Raw genomic sequence first — 20,042 nt, 5'->3', positions numbered from 1 at the left:
AATGTTCAATAATAATCCTATATTATTAAAACCACTAATTGCATATTACTAAGTGCAAACACTTCATTTACCTGGCCGCTTGCTTGTACATTGTTCATAAGCAGACAAAACCTTATACAATTTGAAACCAGCAGAAAAAGGGCAGAAGTGAGGAAATTACGTGAAGTAGTCAAACGTAAAGTTTATTTTTTTAATAATATCCCGGCAGCGAAAAGGTCATTTATGTTACATAACTTTTGTTACACAACGCGGACTCCTCGCCGGAATATCCTTTTGAGTTCAGTAGGCCCGTGTGTACAAGGACATAAACATGTACTAGATGTACCATTGGAAAAAATAATGTAAACAACGTTAAAGACTGGTTGATAAAACTAGGTGAATGAATCGCTGGTTAGAAATTAGGCGCATGGTCTCATCGTCATCATCTCAGCCATAGGACATCCACTGCTGAACATAGGGCTCCCCCAATGCTTTTCATGTTGACCGGTTGGTTGCGGCCTGCGTGCAGCGCCTTCCTGTTACCTTTACAATGTCGCCGGTCCACCTTGTGGGTGGACGTCCCACACTGCGTTTTCCGGTACGCGGCCTTCACTTCAGAACCTTGCTGCCCCATCATTTCTGTCAATAATTGTATTTAATAAAAAGCGGGAGATCGTGCTTTGTGGCGCTCTTTAGAACTTCATCTCTTATAGGATGAAACAATGAAGGAAGATAATAATAGAAAGATGTTCAAATTGAATCACACCAACGATTATTTCGAAGTATTACCATTATTACAAGAATATCAAGAATATCAAGAACTAAGGGAAGTTCTTCACACATCTAGTCACAAATCTACATCTGCGTCAGCAGCGCACCTCACAATAATTCGGCCCGGTTGAGAATGACACAATTCCACCCGAATTTGTTACACTACCCGCCTCGTGCAAGATGGCGTATGTATGTGGCATTCCATAAAAACCTCCCGCACCCTTGCCTCGCTGTATTTGGGAGAAGTGGCTACGGGAAGCTGTTTATATTTTGAAGATTTCCTGGTATAAAGAAGACATTGTGGGTTTCTTCAATGGACAACACGCATAAGTTGTAATATGAAGTTAAATTATGACTTAATTTAAAGTTTAGATCACACACATTACACTAGTTTTTATTTCACCTCAATCCATCCAGTATTACCGAAGATAGAGCCTCGAGAAGTTTACGGACATTTTAAAATTTTCAAAAATTTCCAATATTCGCGCGTGACGTCACAACNGCCTTAAGACACACGTGACGTCAGCTGTCACCACTCACCAGTGTTCTTGTAGGGCGCGATCTCCATGGCCTTGTTGGCCCAGTCGCCCTGCATCTTGTCCAGGGACTGCTCGATGACGTATTCCTTGCTGGCCAGGTCGCATGCCTCGCTGGAGACACTGTGACATCAGCTGTCACCACTCGATGGCCTTAAGACACACGTGACGTCAGCTGTCACCACTCACCAGTGTTCTTGTAGGGCGCGATCTCCATGGCCTTAAGACACTCTTGACGTCAGCTGTCACCACTCAATAGCCTTAAGACGCACGTGACGTCAGCTGTCACCACTCACCAGTGTTCTTATAGGGTGCTATCTCCATAGCCTTGTTAGCCCAGTCGCCCTGCATCTTGTCCAGGGACTGCTCGATGACGTATTCCTTGCTGGCCAGCTCGCATGCCTCGCTGGAGACACTGTGACGTCAGCTGTCACCACTCAATAGCCTTAAGACACACGTGACGTCAGCTGTCACCACTCACCAGTGTTCTTGTAGGGTGCTATCTCCATGACCTTGTTGGCCCAGTCGCCCTGCATCTTGTCCAGGGACTGCTCGATGACGTATTCCTTGCTGGCCAGTTCCCCAATCTCGGCGATCAGCTCGCCGTGGGCAGCCATGCCTTGCTTCAGACACATCGTGAATGTTTGCTTCTCGTTCATCGTCACGGTTATACCTGGAGAAATATAGAGGTATACCCATCACTAATATTCATCAGATCGTCTATGTCTTCACTGTAAGAGGACGATTCTTTCTAAGGACATCATTTTTTTTGGGCCTTTTCTAAAAGTGCCGGGCAACAAAAAATTATGGTACGTATTGTTAGAACTAGCTATTTGGAGCAATAGTTAATATGGCACAAAAGTTGTAGGACCACTCAGAACAAAGTTATACAAGTTCGATGATTCATCATTTTCATACATTTATTGACTTTTAAAGTGTTGGCAAACTGGAAAATAATAATATGTTTTGTTAGAAACTCATGATCCAAAACAATTATCAACCGACCGCTCTAAGTTAGCGATCAAATAACGCGATGACGAAACGAAAAAGATACATCCGTGGCCCGCGCTAGCAGTATCGCTGTGGCCGAGAAGAAACGAGCAAACATGCCAGCTAATAGGATGGCTCGGAGCATACCCGTCAGTGAATGAGACGGGAACATTGAAAACTGAAGTGAAGTTCATCCAGTTATCCATGCGACTCGCGTTACATCAAACGGCTACCTGCTTTTGCGTTATCGACAAACATCATCATCAACGGTCGCCGAGTACGTAGAATTTCGTCCAATGACCCCCAAGCTATCCATCTTTATCGCTCGCACGAATCTATGTTGCTGTCGCGCTCGCATACTCACTGCGGCCGCCCGTCGCACAATCGCGACAGCAATAGGTATAATTACGCGCGAGCGATAAGGATGGGTAGCTTGGGGTCATTGGCCAAACTTCTACGTGCTCGGCGACCGGACTATATGTGAATATTAGACTCAGATTCTGTTTGTTGTGTGAAGTGGCTCATCATTTGTGTTTAAGCTGTCGTAAAGTTATTGGTACACGGCGTAGATACACCTGGGCTTCGTGAGAGGAAGGTTTTATAGATATTGCTTAGATTATAATGGATGAACTGGTGGAAAATGAAGTAATATGAAAACTACTTTTTTGTCACTTAAATAACTGACAGACAATGAACCCACTACTTTCGCACTATAATGGCAGATGCTTCAAATAACTAGTTCTAGCAATATCAATAATCATTATATGGTTCTCTGCACTTTCAAAAATCAATAAATACATGAAAATGATGAATCATCGAACTTGTATAACTTGGTTCAGAGCGGGCCTAAAACTTTTATGCCATATTAACTATTGCTCCAAATAGCTAGTTCTAATAATACGCACCATTTTTTTTTGTTGGCCGGCACTTTCAGAAAAGGCCCAAAAATGTATGAAGCCTGAATGATCTCCTTTACAAGAGGCAAATGGAGGATTAGGCCTACACTCCAGATTGCAAGAAAAGTTGGGGAGGCCTGATGTTTAAATATATCTCTCTTAATTGCCTCTCACGACATTCTTGAAAAGGGGGTGCTCTCATTCTACTCTGCTGGAATCACGCGATTGGCGTTAAATTTTATGAAGATACAAGACTGTGAATGAGTGATACTTACCAGCTTTCTCCATAAACTCATTCCAATGTCGCTCCTTCATACCCGGATTTCTGACCGCTTGAATGACAGGTATTAGAGGTCTAAATTCGTCGATGTCATCCTGTAATTAAAAAACAAAAATATATTAAAAATGTCTCAGACTAGCTCAGCTTTCCGCCCGCGGCTTCGCCCGCGTGTAATTTTTCGGTTTTTTTATATTATAACCAATGACACTCAGCAATAATGTGGCTTTCTATTGGTGAAAAAATGTTTAAAATCGGTTCTGTAGATCCCGAGATTACCCCTTACAATTTAACAAATACTTACACAAACACACAAACTTTACCTCTTTTTATAATATTAGTATAGATTAACAAGAAGGCAATACAGCTCAAAGATCAGAGATTTTAAGTCTAGTTTTTAAAAATAGAATAGCGTGAAGCCTAAAAGCCAACATGGAGAACAGTGTATCCATAGTTAAAATCCGGTCAGTCCCTATTGAATAAACTAAAAAATAAAAGCACTTCCAGTGAAAATGAAAATAATTAAAATGATATCCATTTTCTGACTTCACCATACCATTTATATGAACATGTTAACATGGGCTAGTGTCGGCTTATAAGCCCATTTAACTAACACCCTGTATAACAACTGTCACGTTAGACTGCCCACTCACCCGTATAGTGGTGGCTACTTGCTGCACTTTGGGCATGTCGGCAAATGTGCGCACGCACTTGACGATCGTCTTGTAGTATTCGTTGATAAGAGGCTCGATTGAGTCCGCGTCTACATACATCAGCGGGTTGTCGAACCACACTTCGCGCGCTTTCAGGAAATCTGCACGATCAAAATCAAAGCTTTTAGTCAATTCGTTCGTTTCAGCCGAATGCCGCTCCCAGATCTCATTCGCTTGTATTGCCTTTCAAAATTATACTTTAGTTCCAAAATACTGAACTATCCTATCCATGACATTGACAGTGGGGCGTCACCGTCAATACCGGATCGCTGGTTACGATTTTTGCCATGGTTTTCACCATAAAGTTGAACGATGGCCCCCCTGTCATTGAGTTTGATGGGACAGTTCAGCGTGTGTCATCTATACAATAGGTGAATAGCCTTTTGACAGCCCATAAAAATTAAGCTGTCAAATGCCCTATTCAATTCATTGCGACAAAAAATGCCATAGTTATTATATCCAGTGTCTCATGCCCGTTTTCACCATTAATCCCTAATTTTTAAATTACCCCTATGACAACAAAATTTCTGTTATTTGTTACCATAGGGGTCACTTAAAAATTAGAGATTGATGGTGAAAACGGGCATAAGTAGCTCAAATGGAAGAGCAATCGCCCGGCCCGGGTTCGATTCCCGCCTTAAGAAGTTCGATTTTTCCAAGTCGTTCATAAAATAGGCAATCCTGAAGCGGTGACTCAAACAAAATCTATCCAATGTGTAAATTGCGTTTTGATAACTCATAAAATTACGTCAATTGATTAGTTTAGTTCTTCACTTAAAAAGAAAGACACGGGTCTTAACGCGACATTACTTCACTGGCATAAAATAAGTTTTCCAGACCTGAAGCCGTGACCCAAAGGTTCCTGTACGGTTCGAATTCCTTCACCAGGCGGTTGAGATCCGTAAACGGTATCACGGGCTGCCCGAACAGCTTCTGACGCTGGTTCAGGATGCGGCCCCATTCCTGAGAATCCTTCATCCCTTTCCACGCCTTCTTGATGTCGTTGGCTATCTCATGGACCTGCATAAATACATATAGGTGCCTTCAAATTAGAAGCGTGAGGAAGCGCTGCCGTGGCGCAGTTGCAGCGTCACTACCATTCGCGTTTGTCACGGTAGTGGCGCTACAGATATTGTATGAACACTATACTGTGCAATACCTGTATAGCCAGGGTCTACAGCTTGACCGCCAATACCCAACCAGTGAAGGTCAGTGAAGTTGTCCCGGGGGAAAGTTAACTGTCATTGGACACAGGTAATGATGCGACAAGCGCGCCACAGTGGCGCCACTGCAGAACTTTTTCAAGCCCTTACAGTATTTTTCGTGGATAGGGTAGGAGCCGCTCGGTGTAACGACCATGTTGTAAAGGTCTCGGAAAGTAATGGATGCAAGCAGCGCAAATCCGGTTGTTATGAAAACTTTAGCGGAGGTATTTGCGAACACAATAGTTTGCATTTTCATTGATTGTACCTACAATGTACAGACATCATAGCACATCTAGATAAACATTATAGTATCCGATAGTTGAAATAGGTGCTATTTTGCAACAAAAATGTGTCTTCAGATATTTTGTCGATTTTACTTTAAAAAATGTAAGTCTCGCAAACCTTGGAGGAGGCCTTTGTACAGCAGTGGACATTATTTGGCTGAAACGAACGATGATACACAATGCATACCTTGGCAAAGTCATTCTGCAGCGTCAAGGCCATGCACTGTGCGCTGTACATGTCGATCTTATCGAACATAGTCTGCTCGTCTATCTGGTGAAGCTTCCAGAACTTCTCCTGTTCTTCCTCCAGGAACTCGGTCGTTACGTCCACCTGGATAGCATTGCAATAGGGTATTTGACACTACCAATCAATTGACGTACTTTTTAAAACTGTCAAAACGACAGTCTCCCATAGATTTTATACGGCAATACTAGCATGTGACGTCACAATTTTATCAACTCAATGAAAATACTTTTTTCAATTATAATGCAATCAAAAATCGAAATTTACAGGTAATTAAAAATTAATTAAGTTTTTAAGACCAGAAAGAAGCGTCTTTTTAAAAAAGTTTTGCTTTAGAATTATTGGGAAATGGTGTCAAATACCTATACAATTCGAGCATTATGTATGTTATGATGTGAAACAACGTCAATCAAATAAGATACAAGATTTGAGAATATATCATTAATCCTATGTATTTCTTCGTGGACTGGAAATTTAATAACTAAGGCTGGTTTTAGTGTCACGCGGATCGTCCGGTGCGGACCCGCTCCGCACGGCCAATCTGTATGAACTTCTAGGGAGCGTTTAGAGTAATGCGGTCCGGAGGAACCGCTCCGCTCCCTAGCAGTTCATACAGATCGGCTGTGCGGAACGATCCGCGCCACTGACAGTCCGCATGACACTAAAACCAGCCTAAAAGGTACTTCTGGAATCACTGCTTAGTCATGCGTTAAAACAGGAAAATGTAATAAGCAAGATCCTAATCTTATTAATTTACAATCATCAGAGACATTCTAACCTGTTTTGTTATCGACAACGGCCATCCGATGGCTTCCCATAGAGCTTTGAAATCGTCGTTTTCTAATGGCATGAAGAAGGCATCCAAAACTTCATAATCCTGCAAAAATTGTTGTAACATATTATAGGCTCTTGTTTTTTAATTTTATACACAGGTTAGGATGCGCTCTATAGTAGGTAAATCTTATCGATGATTTTAGACGACAAATATATGGCTTATCGCGTTAACTCGATAAAATGCCTCGATATAGATCGTCTTATTCACGAAGACGCGTCCCACCATTCTTCCGCTAATGTTTGAGTGTTATCGGTACACGCTAAATTATCCATGAGTGCACACGCACACTACAATAATGACGCTCAGATTGCTCGGATCAAACTCCCCGCACTCCGCGCGACCGAGACCAAAAATTGGTGGGGCGCGTCTTCGTGGATGGAACGAATGAGGGTTTTCGCTATTGAAAAATCCAAAGGCAATACGTAGACGGGAGGTCCAAATGCTGCGTGATTGGTTATTTTTAACATGACATTGACAGATATGTCAAAATCCACCAATCACGCAGCATTTGGACCTCGCGTCTACGTATTGCCATCTGGCGGATTTTTCAATCGCGAAAACCCTCATTATAATAGTTTATCATGGCGCATCCTAGGCTTACTGATGTATAAATAGGTATCACTCACCGTGTGCACCTTCTTCATAATATCCTCCTGGGTCTTGAGCGCGAAGGGAATAGATTCCATCCACTCTCGGATCTCGAATACGTGTTCTATGGTGTTGGGCTTTTCACCCAGCTTGCGCATTATGCTTTTGTAGGCCTTGCGTAAAAAACAGATCAATTTGAACTTTATGCTGTGAAGATAACGTTGAAAATCAATGAATAAAATGTTTCCTAAGTCTGGTTAAGAGTAGGCGCACACCGTTGATTTTTCGTCAACCGATAGTTTAGTCGGGCAGTTGATCAGTATGGGCATGTATGGGAGTGCGCACACTACGCCGATTCGATTTGGCCGATTCTTCATACAAATTAAAATCGGGCACAACAATCGGTCAACTAAAAATCAACGGTGTGCGCCTACTCTTAGGGTTGAAAAGCACTCTTATAAGCCCCAGTGAAACCCTTTCACTGTTTCAGGACAATAATGTAGGCCAGTACTAAGAAGGAGCAGCACAAGAAATCATTGATTGTCATCATACCTGGATGGAGTCTTCCACCACCATCCGCACTTCCTCCGCCCACATCGTCAGTAAGGCCTTGATAATGTCCGACCGCTTGTTCACCAGAAGTTGCTATGGAATAAAACGTAATTTAGAACTTCTTTAAATTAGGGAACTTTATTTCCCTGATATTTATGAATATTGACGACATAAAATTCATACACATAAATAAAATGGGACGCATTACAACTATAATACATACACACGCATGGCCAATATATACTGGTCATCACAAAAATCGGCCCACCTACGTTTTACAGGAAAACTCGTTTCTACTGACACAATCATGGTGCCCCAATAATATTAGTGTTATTTGAAAGCCCAATAAATATTCTTAAAGAAAAACACATTTGATTTCTTAATAAACGATTAAGATAAACGCGATATACAATAAATATGACTTGAAAAAAGACCTCACTTTGGGCTCATCTCTGGGATCAATTAGACCAATTTTTATGGTTATAAAACCAAATAATGATCTCACGTGTCCTCTTTAACAGATGGATAGCGATTAATCCCAACTTAACAGTTTTATAGCCATAAAAGTTGGCTCAAGCGTAACTACCTATTTTTTGAAGAAGTGACTCTGATTTCTTCTACAGACACATTTTTGGGGTAAAAACCTTTCCTTTAATGAAATGAAGTTTAGAACTAGGCTTTTAAATGGAACCAATATTGGTGGGAACTGGGGATGCATACGTTTGAAAGTGCTTGTCGCGGGAGGGTCGATTTTTGTGATGACCAGTGTATTTTTTCAGTTATTCTAAGTTAAACTTAATTCAAAACAGAGCCTAATAAGATAGAAGACATATAAGATACCTTAAGCGTGTCTACATTGAGCGCAAAAGGCCCTATGTTGATGTACTGAGGCAGGCGCCAAATCAAGTCCTGCTTCGCGTCGTAATGCATCTGAACTTCTTCCCGCGTCTCTGAAGCCGAATGCTTTTCCAGGCGGAAGTTCCTGTCAATAATATACTTGTTAGAGATGCTTTTATTTATTGATATTAGGGAAACAAACAATTTTGATATACAGACAAATAATCACCCAAAAAATAGGACAGAAATCAGCAGTTTCCACAGTTAAAATTAATACAGAGTGCAGACTAAAAATTACACTATATGTAATAGGGGATCCAACTCATAAAACGAATCATTAAAATTAAGCTTAATTAATACCAAGACCTATCTTCTCTCGAAGATAATATTCTAGCCTTGATAACGGGACCATTAGCATCTCTCGTTCTTACCACTACAACTCTGGTGTAGCCAGGATCTACAACTTGACCACCAATAAAAATCCACACCGTGAAGGATGAGATCAAAAATCAATGCAATGTTTATATTCACTTGCGTGAATAAGATTCTGGTGGCAATAGTCATAGTCATGGTCATAGTCATAAACGTTTATTGCATCATGTTGGTACATTTGGATCTTACAATACTGAGCCGTCACGGCTTATACTGAACTGATGCCATTTTGGTGCATGTACCTTACTGTTTGGTTTTATTACAACTATTTGTTATTTTATTTTTTACTTGTATCGAATAAATACTTTTTATTTCTTTCTTTTTTTACTTTCTATGAAGGGTTAAGGTATAAACACTATTGTTGTAATACCACAGAATAATAATAAGTATTTCGTACAGAACATTTTCTTCGCGAAGGTATGTAAAAAAATGTATGTTCAATGTCCTTAACAATATGGTGTAATTTAGCTTGTCTCAAGAGTCCAGCACCATTTTGTTGACAAACGTCAGTGATCGGTACTGCGCCGAAGCCATAGGGCTGACTTCGGTAAAATGTTGTGTGACGTGAGGTGCCAAACTGCGGAAAATGGCGGAGGAAATACATGAATAAGCATGAATTATATTTTGTGTTTCTAGTATTATTCAGGCAGTTAAAATACTGCACAGTATTAATTTGACCACCGTTTTTACATACTCGTATAGTTTGGGCAGCAGCGCTCTCTGAAAAACATCAATCTTTTAAACTGCGATCTCCAACCCGCCTGCCAAGCGTGGAGATTATGGCAAAACCCTCCACTATAGTAGAGGAGGCTCATAGTCCAGCAGTGGACTGTAAAGGGCTGTTGATGATGATAGTTTATTGTCTTTACAATGCAAATGGGTGAAGAATACACGTGCGTCCGTCAATACTCGCTCGTGATTGTCCCTGTCGATTAGGTACCTCAGGAGGAGTAGTCGCGCGTGTTTTGTTTTCGATGCAAACTCGCGGAGATGTGCAGGCCTGGTCATAGTCATAGTCGTATTCATAGTCATAGTCATGGTCATAGTCATAAACGTTTATTGCATCATGTTGCTACATTTGGATTTTACAATATTGGCAACACGCCAGGTACCAATAAACTTTTTTCGTTATTCTTTCTATAAAGGGTTAAGAAGGTATAAAAAACTATTGTTGTAACTGGCAACACTCACTCGACGTACTCCTCGATGTCCAGCAAGTATATTTCCTTGTAGCACTCGTACTGGCGCATATACGCTATTAATGGGATGATGGCTTTGCGATACGCCTTGAGCAGTCGGTCGCGGTATTCCACCACGTTCGGCTCCATAAGACCTGATAAATGTTAGCGAAAGTTAGTTGCAAAGAGAACGATGATTTAGTAGTGCGAAATCGTTTAGTAGATTTTGGTAGATAATTGGTATTTTAAGAACATTATTATAAATGGTAGTCAAAAATTAAATTGTAACCGAGCCGAGAATCCAGGCCAAAAAAAAGGCCAGGCCAAATAATCTACCAACTTTTTCATTATATCGACAAAATTAATTAGCGGGCCGAAAATTTATAATGAGTTAACTTTAATTTTTTTTTTATGAACTCTCGGCGAACAGACTTTAGTTGATGGATTTAGCTTACCGATCGAAGTGAGGAACAGCTCCTTATCGAAGACCAGCCCGGTCATGATCATCGGGTGCACTTGCGGAATGAAGTGGCATCGGTACAGCATCTCACGGAATAACCGCTGGATTACGATCTGAAAGAAAACGGTTAAGCTATAAATATTTATTTAATCTTGAATCATATAAATCGGTAAATGCTGGTTACACTGGCAATGTAACGTTGGAACGATAGGTGGTGGGAAATTGGGGAGACTACTCTCTTGGAGCCGTTCTGCTAGAGAGCTATGCTTCGGGAGGCGTTCTAAAGGACTAACTGGACTTTAGTCCTGCTTTAGCCGTGCAGATAGAATTTCGTCCGATGACCCCGAGCGACCCATCCGTATCGCTCGTACGTAATTATACATAGCGACCGGACTTTAGCCCCGGACAATAACTCGAAGTTCCATCCCAATAGATCTTAAAAGTCACCGTCAGGTATTAGTGAGCACAGGCCACAGGCCCTTTTGGTAGAAAAAGCCCATCATAACCCATTCCCGATGAGGCAGCAAGGTTTTGAAGTGGAGGCCACGTACTGGAAAACGCAGCGTCTCACCTCAAACTGCGCCGGGTTGGTGGTGTAGTAGGGCCCGTCGGCGCCCATGGTGAGGTAGAAGTAGAACAGCGTGGGCGCCGCGCTGCGGAAGGGCGAGTTGATGAGGTCCGACGCGTCCCACTCCCAGTCTCCATCATCATCATCATCATCATTTCAGCCATAGTCCAATGCTGAACACAGGCCTCCCCCAATGCTTTCCACGTTGATCGATTGGTAGCGGCCTGCGTCCAGCGCTTCCCTGCCACCTTTACGATGTCGTCGGTCCACCTTGTAGGTGGACGTCCCACGCTGGGTTTTCGGTACGCGGTCTCCATTCCAGAACCTTGGTGCCCCATCGGCCGTCAGTTCTGCGTACTATGTGCCCTGCCCATTGCCACTTCAGCTTGCTAATCCGTCGGGCTATGTCAGCGACTTTAGTTCGTTTACGGATTTCCTCATTTCTCCCAGTCGTCCAGCTCACCTCAAACTGCGCCGGATTGGTGGTGTAGTAGGGCCCGTCGGCGCCCATGGTGAGGTAGAAGTAGAACAGCGTGGGCGCCGCGCTGCGGAAGGGCGAGTTGATGAGGTCCGACGCGTCCCACTCCCAGTCGTCCTCGCACCAGTAGGTACAGAGGCATGGAGTCTCACACATAGCAACGAACATCGCCATCGATTGCTCGATGCAAAAGCGCAGGGCGTACTGGAAACAATGGCATAGCCACGGTAATACTATCTATACAGTATTCCAACTCGGCCATATTTTTGAAAAAAAATGTCAACAGCCCCGCGGTACGTCACGGTATGACAACATGCAATAGGGCTGCTTACCTACAGTACCCATTCTAATAAAATTACATCTGTCTACTTAAAATTTCTCTCTAGTTTTGTGATTGTATTTTTTTTTATTTAGACAAACAAAATACTTTGTGAATGGAATAGGTTAAAAATGCGTGTTGTTTTGTGATTAGTAGATTTAATTTAAAAAAATATACTAAAATAATTTTGAATCTACTAATCATAATGAGTACTTAATGACCTGTTACTTTAATTTCAGGCGGGCGAAATCGTTAGCAAAAGCTGGTTTTATACAATATACAGGGTGTCCCAAAAACAATGGATAACCCTGTAACCATCGATAGGCCTCGCCATGGTCTCCCTAACGTCCAATTTTGACCCCAGTAAAAATATCACCGTTTTCAAGATTTTTAAGTTTTTGTGCATTTTTAGAAAATTGCCACCTGCGATTACTTTTTCTCATGCCATTTCTACAAATGAGGATACTTTTCAATCTAGTTTTTTTCCTTATCACAAGGGATAGTTGGGCTATCAAAAGAAAAGATTAAAGTTCAACAAACTAGTTTAAAAGTATGAAAATTTTAAGAAATTGCAGAGAAGAAGGAAAAATTAATTCATTGTCTTGCACTTTTGATCAGCCGTCGTGTAAAAAAAATGTAGGAAGACCATCGTGCCCATTACCTTAAAAACTTCCTTGGTTAATTGAGATTCTAAAAAGGTATCACAAGCCTATGTATTCTGTATTATTTTTATCTTATGGCTACTTGAATAGCAACTAGTATGAAAACTGCAAAAATGAGTTTTTCTCGTAATAGTTAAACTAGGACTGCATAGTGGCATTAAATACAAATGGATAATTTTTAGCGTAGGAATTTTAATAAAGCAACATTTTATCATCATCATCATCATCATTTCAGCCATAGGACGTCCACTGCTGAACATAGGCCTGTACCCCAATGATTTTCATAATGACCGCTTGGTAGCGGCCTGCATCCAGCACCTTCCTGCTTACCTTTATGAGGTCGTCGGTCCACTTTGTAGGTGGACGTCCTACGATGCGCTTTCCGGTACGTAGCCTCCACTTTAACCCTGCTGCCTCAGTTCTGCAAACTACTGTGCCCTGCCCATTGCCACTTCAGCTTGCTGATCCGTCGAGCTATGTCAGCGACTTTAGTTCGTTTACGGATCTCCTAATTTCTGATACGGTTTCGTGAAGAAACCCGAGCATAGCCCCTTCCATAGCACGCTGTCCAAAAAATCCACGTTTCCGAGCCGTGTATTATCACGGGTATCTGTCTATAGGCACATTTATAAGGTTTAAAACAAAAATTAAGTAATCACAAAAACGCAGAACGGACGGCCAATGGGGCAACAGGGTTCAAGTGGAGGCTACGTACCGGAAAGCGCATCGTAGGACGTCCACCTACAAAGTGGACCGACGACCTCATAAAGGTAAGCAGGAAGGTGCTGGATGCAGGCCGCTACCAAGCGGTCATTATGAAAATCATTGGGGTACAGGCCTATGTTCAGCAGTGGACGTCCTATGGCTGAAATGATGATGATGATGATGATAAAATGTTGCTTTATTAAAATTCCTACGCTAAAAATTATCCATTTGTATTTAATGCCACTATGCAGTCCTAGTTTAACTATTACGAGAAAAACTCATTTTTGCAGTTTTCATACTAGTTGCTATTCAAGTAGCCATAAGATAAAAATAATACAGAATACATAGGCTTGTGATACCTTTTTAGAATCTCAATTAACCAAGGAAGTTTTTAAGGTAATGGGCACGATGGTCTTCCTACATTTTTTTTACACGACGGCTGATCAAAAGTGCAAGACAATGAATTAATTTTTCCTTCTTCTCTGCAATTTCTTAAAATTTTCATACTTTTAAACTAGTTTGTTGAACTTTAATCTTTTCTTTTGATAGCCCAACTATCCCTTGTGATAACGAAAAAAACTAGATTGAAAAGTATCCTCATTTGTAGAAATGGCATGAGAAAAAGTAATCGCAGGTGGAAATTTTCTAAAAATGCACAAAAACTTAAAAATCTTGAAAACGGTGATATTTTTACTGGGGTCAAAATTGGACGTTAGGGAGACCATGGCGAGGCCTATCGATGGTTACAGGGTTATCCATTGTTTTTGGGACACCCTGTATAATTTTCATTTCAAATCAAACTGACTGAAAATGACAATTTCTGACAGTTAATGACTAGTTTTTGACAAAGATCGTAAATGACGGTCAGTCAAATTCAACCTTAGTCATTTTCAACACTAGGCCATCGACGTCCGTTCGGCACATTCGTGACACCCCTAACTTTGGGATTTCGACCACGTCCCGAGATTTGAAATTCGAAGGAAAGCTCGCGTTTCATCGGTTTATATGAAGTTACAATACTGTATGATATTATTACCGTGGCATAGCGTGCTTTAACTCTCTCATCTGTGATTGTAATGTGCAAGTTATGTATCCAGTGTTTCATTTATGAGAATAGACCTTTCACATTACTAGTGTATTAGTACTTAACTTAGTTAAACTTTATTTTTATTTGCACTAATTTTTTTACGCAACTTAGTTGTTGAAAATATATCCCAAAAAATGGGCAGTGTGTATATTGAAGAGGTTACCAAGGCTTTAACACATAAAGACATTGTTAAGGGCCCCATCTAAAAAAGGTCATTAGATCAAGGCCTTTTTCATCTAGAAAAAGGTCATTGCAAAATTGCAGATCTTCCTTAAGTAGTTGCCTACTCCGACTGATCCGAAAAAAGCCGTCTTTGGAGCCCTTATAGGGCAGGGGGCCTGTATTATTGATATCGCTAATACAGCAGTAGCTTCGCCCCTGACTGAAAACACGATATTTCGCAAAAATTGTAAAACACTCAAGTGTAACCCAGTAAGGTTTAGAGAAGCAAGTAAAAAAAATCATTATTTTTAGGGTTCCACTGCTTAAAAGAAAAAAACGAATGCCTTTTAGGATCACTTTGTTGTCCTGGGTCCACTTAGGAACTCATGGAAGAAGTTAAAATTAACATCACATACTTATATCTGCGAACACTGCGGTCAATTGCAGCAGTCTTTTCGAATTCGGGACATACGGCAGAGATAAACTAACTTTATTCAATGCCAAACATCTATATTTTTATCTAGACTTGCTCTCCTGAGCCGATATTATAGATGAACTACACTGAACTGTCCCACCAAGCTCATTGGAGGCGCCACCATCATCTCATCCTACTAAGTATATAGTTTTCAACATGGCCAAAATCGGAAACAGCGATCCGGTATTGACGGTGGCGCCCCCTGTCAATGTCACAGATAGGACGATTCGTTGTAGTTGGACAATAGTACTTATTAGTCCTTCGTCTCTATAAAAGCAGTTCTACAATATTGGACACTATTGACAATTAAATTCCTTGAACGTATAAGAACAAACCCAACCTGCATTCGGAACCTGACGAGCTGCATGAACCGACAAAGCTTGCTTACGCCGTAGAATTCCCACTTCTTCTCGTAAATATTGTACCACCTACAAAAAACACTCAATTGAATAGTCTTTTTGGGGAATGCACTATATTACCATGTGTAGAGTCTTATATTAAAAGGATGCCAACGATTTCAGTCACCCTGTAGGCCTAAGATGCGCGCCGCGATAAGTGGTTATCACGCCATGTTATCGATTTTGCCCATACATTTTGACGTCGATAAAAGTTATCACGGCGCGCATCTTAGGCCTACTGTACATTTTCATACTCACCCTTTACCGACATCCCTGAAGGACATTCTGATCGCATGCGCTGTGTTGTTCAACCACGTTATATTTAGGTATTTCAGCATCTGCAATATCACAAAAAGCCATGCAATATGATGTACTACACTAGTAAGATGTTTTAAATCAGTCAACAGCAAATCAAAGTAGAATTAGCACACAATATCACGAAAGACTATGCCCGTTTTCACTATCAATACCTAATTTTTAAGTGACCCCTATGGTAGCACATAACAGGAATTTTGTTTTCATAGGGGTCACTTAAAAATTAGGGATTGATGGTGAAAACGGACATTGGGCCCGGTTTCCACCAAGGAGCGGACCGGAGAAGTGTTTTGAAAAACCAATCAAACATTATTCAAGAAACAGGAGATCTGATTGGTTTTTCATTAAAAACTCATTTATTTCTGCAAACAGGCTTTAAAAATGCACTTTTAACCCTACCACTGCTTGAGGAAAATAAACGGGCCAGTGCTGAGAAGAAGCAGCGCAAGAAACTCAGTTCTCTCAATACTAAGGTCTCTAGTAACACCACAGATAATACTAGGTAACACTTACCATAGAGGTGCAATGTTGTTGGGCCGCATCGAATTCCGCTAAGCTCACATTTCGGCCATAGTTGGCTGTGAAGAATAGCATCAACTCCACCTAATGATGAAAAAAGGGAATTTTCATCACCATCATCATCATTAGTCTCCACTGTATGAGAATGAACCTTTCTATAGTCTGGTCCGGGAGCACGTAGAATTTTGACCTATGACCCCAAGCTACCCATCCTTATCGCTCGCGGGTAATTATGTTGCTGTCACGCTCGCACACTCACTGCGGGCGCCTGTCCTACAGTCGCGATAGCAATATAATTACGCGCGAGCGATAAGGATGGGTAGCTTGGGGTCATTGGACAAAATTCTACGTGCTCCCGGACCAGACTATAGTTCACTAAAAGCCAACGGATGATTTGGCCTACAATCCCCATGCTGGTTAGACGGGTTTGAGAGACCTATGCCCGTTTTCACCATCAATCCCTAATTTTTAAGTGACCCCTATGAAAACAAATGCCTGTTAAATGTTACCATAGGGGTCACTTAAAACTTAGGGATTGATGGTGAAAACGGGCACTAATGTACGCAAATTTGGCCCTTAGTTGCATTTTCTGCATCGAAGGGAAGGCATTCCCTTCGATGTAGAAACTTCGTTGAACTGTTCGCATGGCACAAGAGTGGTTGGCCAAATACAAATACGAAACTTGAAAAGGTTTATTACCTTTATGTCAATCTTGTAGGACAATTAAAAAGCGGCTTCTGATGAACTAAATATTTGTGGTATATAAATAGAGTCGTCATCAGGCCAGCGAATTCTGAGCTTTACACCTTTACCACAAAGTTCAAAATCTATAATATAATAATATTATAAATGCGAAAGTAACTCTGTCTTTCTGTCTGTCTCTCTTTCACGCCTAAACCACAGAACCGATTTTAATGAAATTAGGCATAGTTTGAGTCCCGGGAAAGGACATATGATAGTTTTCTTCCCGGTTTTTGAAACAGGGACGCGCGCGATAAAGTTTTTCTGTGACAGACAAAATTCCACGCGGGCGAAGCCGCGGACGGAAAGCTAGTAAGTAATAAAATCCTGGCCTAACCTTCAAGCACTCGTCCACGACCAGATGTATGCAGGACACAGCCTCCGTGAGCACGTACAGAGAATACCACTGGTTGTACTCCATCCTGCCTTGGAAGTCTTCCATCACGCACGGATATCGTCCTGGACAGAAGTAAACAGTAATTATTATTATTTTATAGGTCGCGCAAAGAAAGTTGAGCCCATCAACACAAGCAAATAGTACAAGAGTGGACCGTAAGATACCCTACGTCACTTGATACTAAGATAAGCTCCATGGCACTCAGAGATATCAACCTAACGACATGCGAAGGTTTAACTATATGGCCGAAACATGCCCATTAATTATGTCAAACATAATTTTGCAATGTTTTTTTGTACTTTCAGCCAAATTGGAGTTTATTAATTAATTGTTCCATACTCATCACAACCTTTTTGAACGTGTGCCATGGAGCTTATCTTAGTATCAAATGACGTAGGGTATCTTACGGTCCCCTCTCGGACTAAAAGATTTGTATTGATCAGTATGCTTTCTGCGCTGTCGTCTTGCGTTGACGAACTAACAATGCTTTCTGTCTCGCTTACAGACATTTGACAAGAGCGTGGTAGCTAGTGCATTCGATATTTAAACTTGAATGAACGTGCAAAACAAACGCCTCAAATATTGTTGAGCGACCTATACCTGAACAGACAGTAAATAGTAATTAAATATCCTTGGACATTTTACACTGTGCCATCAAAAACCAAATACACTTCTTTAATTAGTAAGCAGGCTCTTTTCAGAGCACTACAAGTCATACAGGGAAAAACATTCAAACTCAATTTGTACATTAATTTATTTTGAAACTGTTAAGATGGTCGTTCTGTCTCCTTCCTAAAGTTGCTGCCCTGACTGGATCCACATTGTATAACTGCCTAAATTGTAAGACCTAATGTGAATGTGCTAATGTGGTTATGATTGAGTATTGAACATAGAAGTAAATGGGACAACGGATAAAGTCTTCCTATGACAGACCGAATATCACAAGCGAAGCCGCGGTCAATATCTAGTCTGCTGTCTCACCATAATCAGGCACGGGCGCCACGTAATCTTTAGTCGGCACGTCTATGAAGTTATACAAGTCCCTGTACTTCTGTATCGTGTATATTATCTTCATCTTGCCCTCCATCTTTCTGTATAGGAGCTCGGCCTGTAATGTGATAATTATAAAATTTTAAAGTCCCGTTGGAAAAAAATCCATCGTGCAAAGCTAAATTAAAGCTTGTGTTACAAGTGGGTTTACCACAATATTCCAGTGGCGGCAGGGGGGTTCAAACCCGCACCGCATGATTATGATTCTGATCATGATTGTGATTATGATTGTACAATAACATCCTTCCTGAGCGCCTCCGCGTGGTCCTCATGAAGCGAGCGCGCCTGACGATGCAGGCGCTCCATGCGCCACACGATTATGATGACGATCATGATTATGATTCTACTTTCTTTCTGAGCGCCTACACGTGGTAATCATCCAGCGAGAGCGTCTGGCGGTGGAAACGCGTCACAGTTATGACTATGATCATCATTATGGTCATATTTGACCGCAATTGCACCTGGTGTTAAGTGAGATGCAGTCTAGGATGGTAAATACATGCCCCTGCCCTATAAGTGCTTATTCAGCCGGCAACGAATTCCAGTCCAGTTCAGAGGTGGAATTGTGTAAAGCAATCGTAATCATTTGACAGGTACGTACAGGACAGGACGTACGATTATTCTGTCAAATGTTTTGTTTAACTGACTTTATTGTACGTTATTAACTGTCAAATGATTACAATTGCTTTACACAATTCCACCTCAGATTATAAAAGAGTTATCGAAACGCTTAGTGCAAGCTGCAATGTCGATAATGTAGGGATGATATCAAACGATTATGATCATGATTATGATTATTATAATTGTTGTGATGATTATGATTACCAAAATTGGGATGATTATGATTGTGATTATTATGATTATGATTATTACTAGCTTTCCGCCCGCGGCTTCGCCCGCGTGGAATTTTGTCTGTCACAGAAAAACTTTATCGCGCGCGTCCCTGTTTCAAAAACCGGGATAAAAACTATCCTATGTTCTTTCCCGAGACTCAAACTATCTCTATGCCAAATTTCATCAAAATCGGTTGCGAGGTTTAAGCGGGAAAGCGTTAACAGACAGACAGACAGACAGACAGACAGACAGACAGACAGACAGACAGACAGACAGACAGACAGACAGACAGACAGACAGACAGACAGATAAATAGGACTGCACTTTTATAAAATACCATCCACCACTTATATGTATTTACCCTATTTATAAGCAAATAAAGAATTTGAATTTGAATTTGAATTTGAAAATAATGATGATGAATTACATCATAGACAAACCGGGAACAAATACATAAAGGGCCTGTCTAGGGGGGCCAATTCTACGCGCGTAGAATCCATACGCGCGTTGGCGAGATACTAGGAGCCAATACATTGCGTCCAAAAGATACGCGCG

The 20,042-nt window shown here is 41.2% G+C and overlaps 1 protein-coding gene across 1 annotated transcript; it reads right to left on the bottom strand.

Moving 5' to 3' along the window:
• Positions 1–1,290: 1,290 nt before the first annotated feature.
• LOC114350371 (dynein heavy chain 1, axonemal-like) lies at positions 1,291–18,986 on the bottom strand (the record flags this gene model as incomplete). The annotated part of the gene is made up of 21 exons (XM_028301148.1): positions 18,888–18,986; positions 18,585–18,711; positions 17,544–17,665; positions 16,460–16,549; positions 15,890–15,969; positions 15,574–15,661; positions 11,809–12,027; positions 11,349–11,468; positions 10,773–10,890; positions 10,331–10,472; positions 8,711–8,852; positions 7,871–7,963; positions 7,357–7,491; positions 6,674–6,772; positions 5,839–5,982; positions 5,002–5,182; positions 4,103–4,263; positions 3,448–3,547; positions 1,761–1,959; positions 1,576–1,701; positions 1,291–1,400 (listed from the first exon to the last, which is right to left on the bottom strand). Coding segments are annotated over exons 1-21 (2,695 nt in total), but the record flags the coding sequence as incomplete, so codon positions are not given.
• Positions 18,987–20,042: the final 1,056 nt, after the last annotated feature.

The sequence above is a fragment of the Ostrinia furnacalis genome, unplaced genomic scaffold (genome assembly GCF_004193835.3).
Source record: "Ostrinia furnacalis isolate ACB-3 unplaced genomic scaffold, ASM419383v2 OfSCF0869, whole genome shotgun sequence".
Taxonomy (NCBI): Eukaryota; Metazoa; Arthropoda; class Insecta; order Lepidoptera; family Crambidae; genus Ostrinia; species Ostrinia furnacalis.
This window is presented reverse-complemented; position numbering and strand designations above follow the sequence as displayed.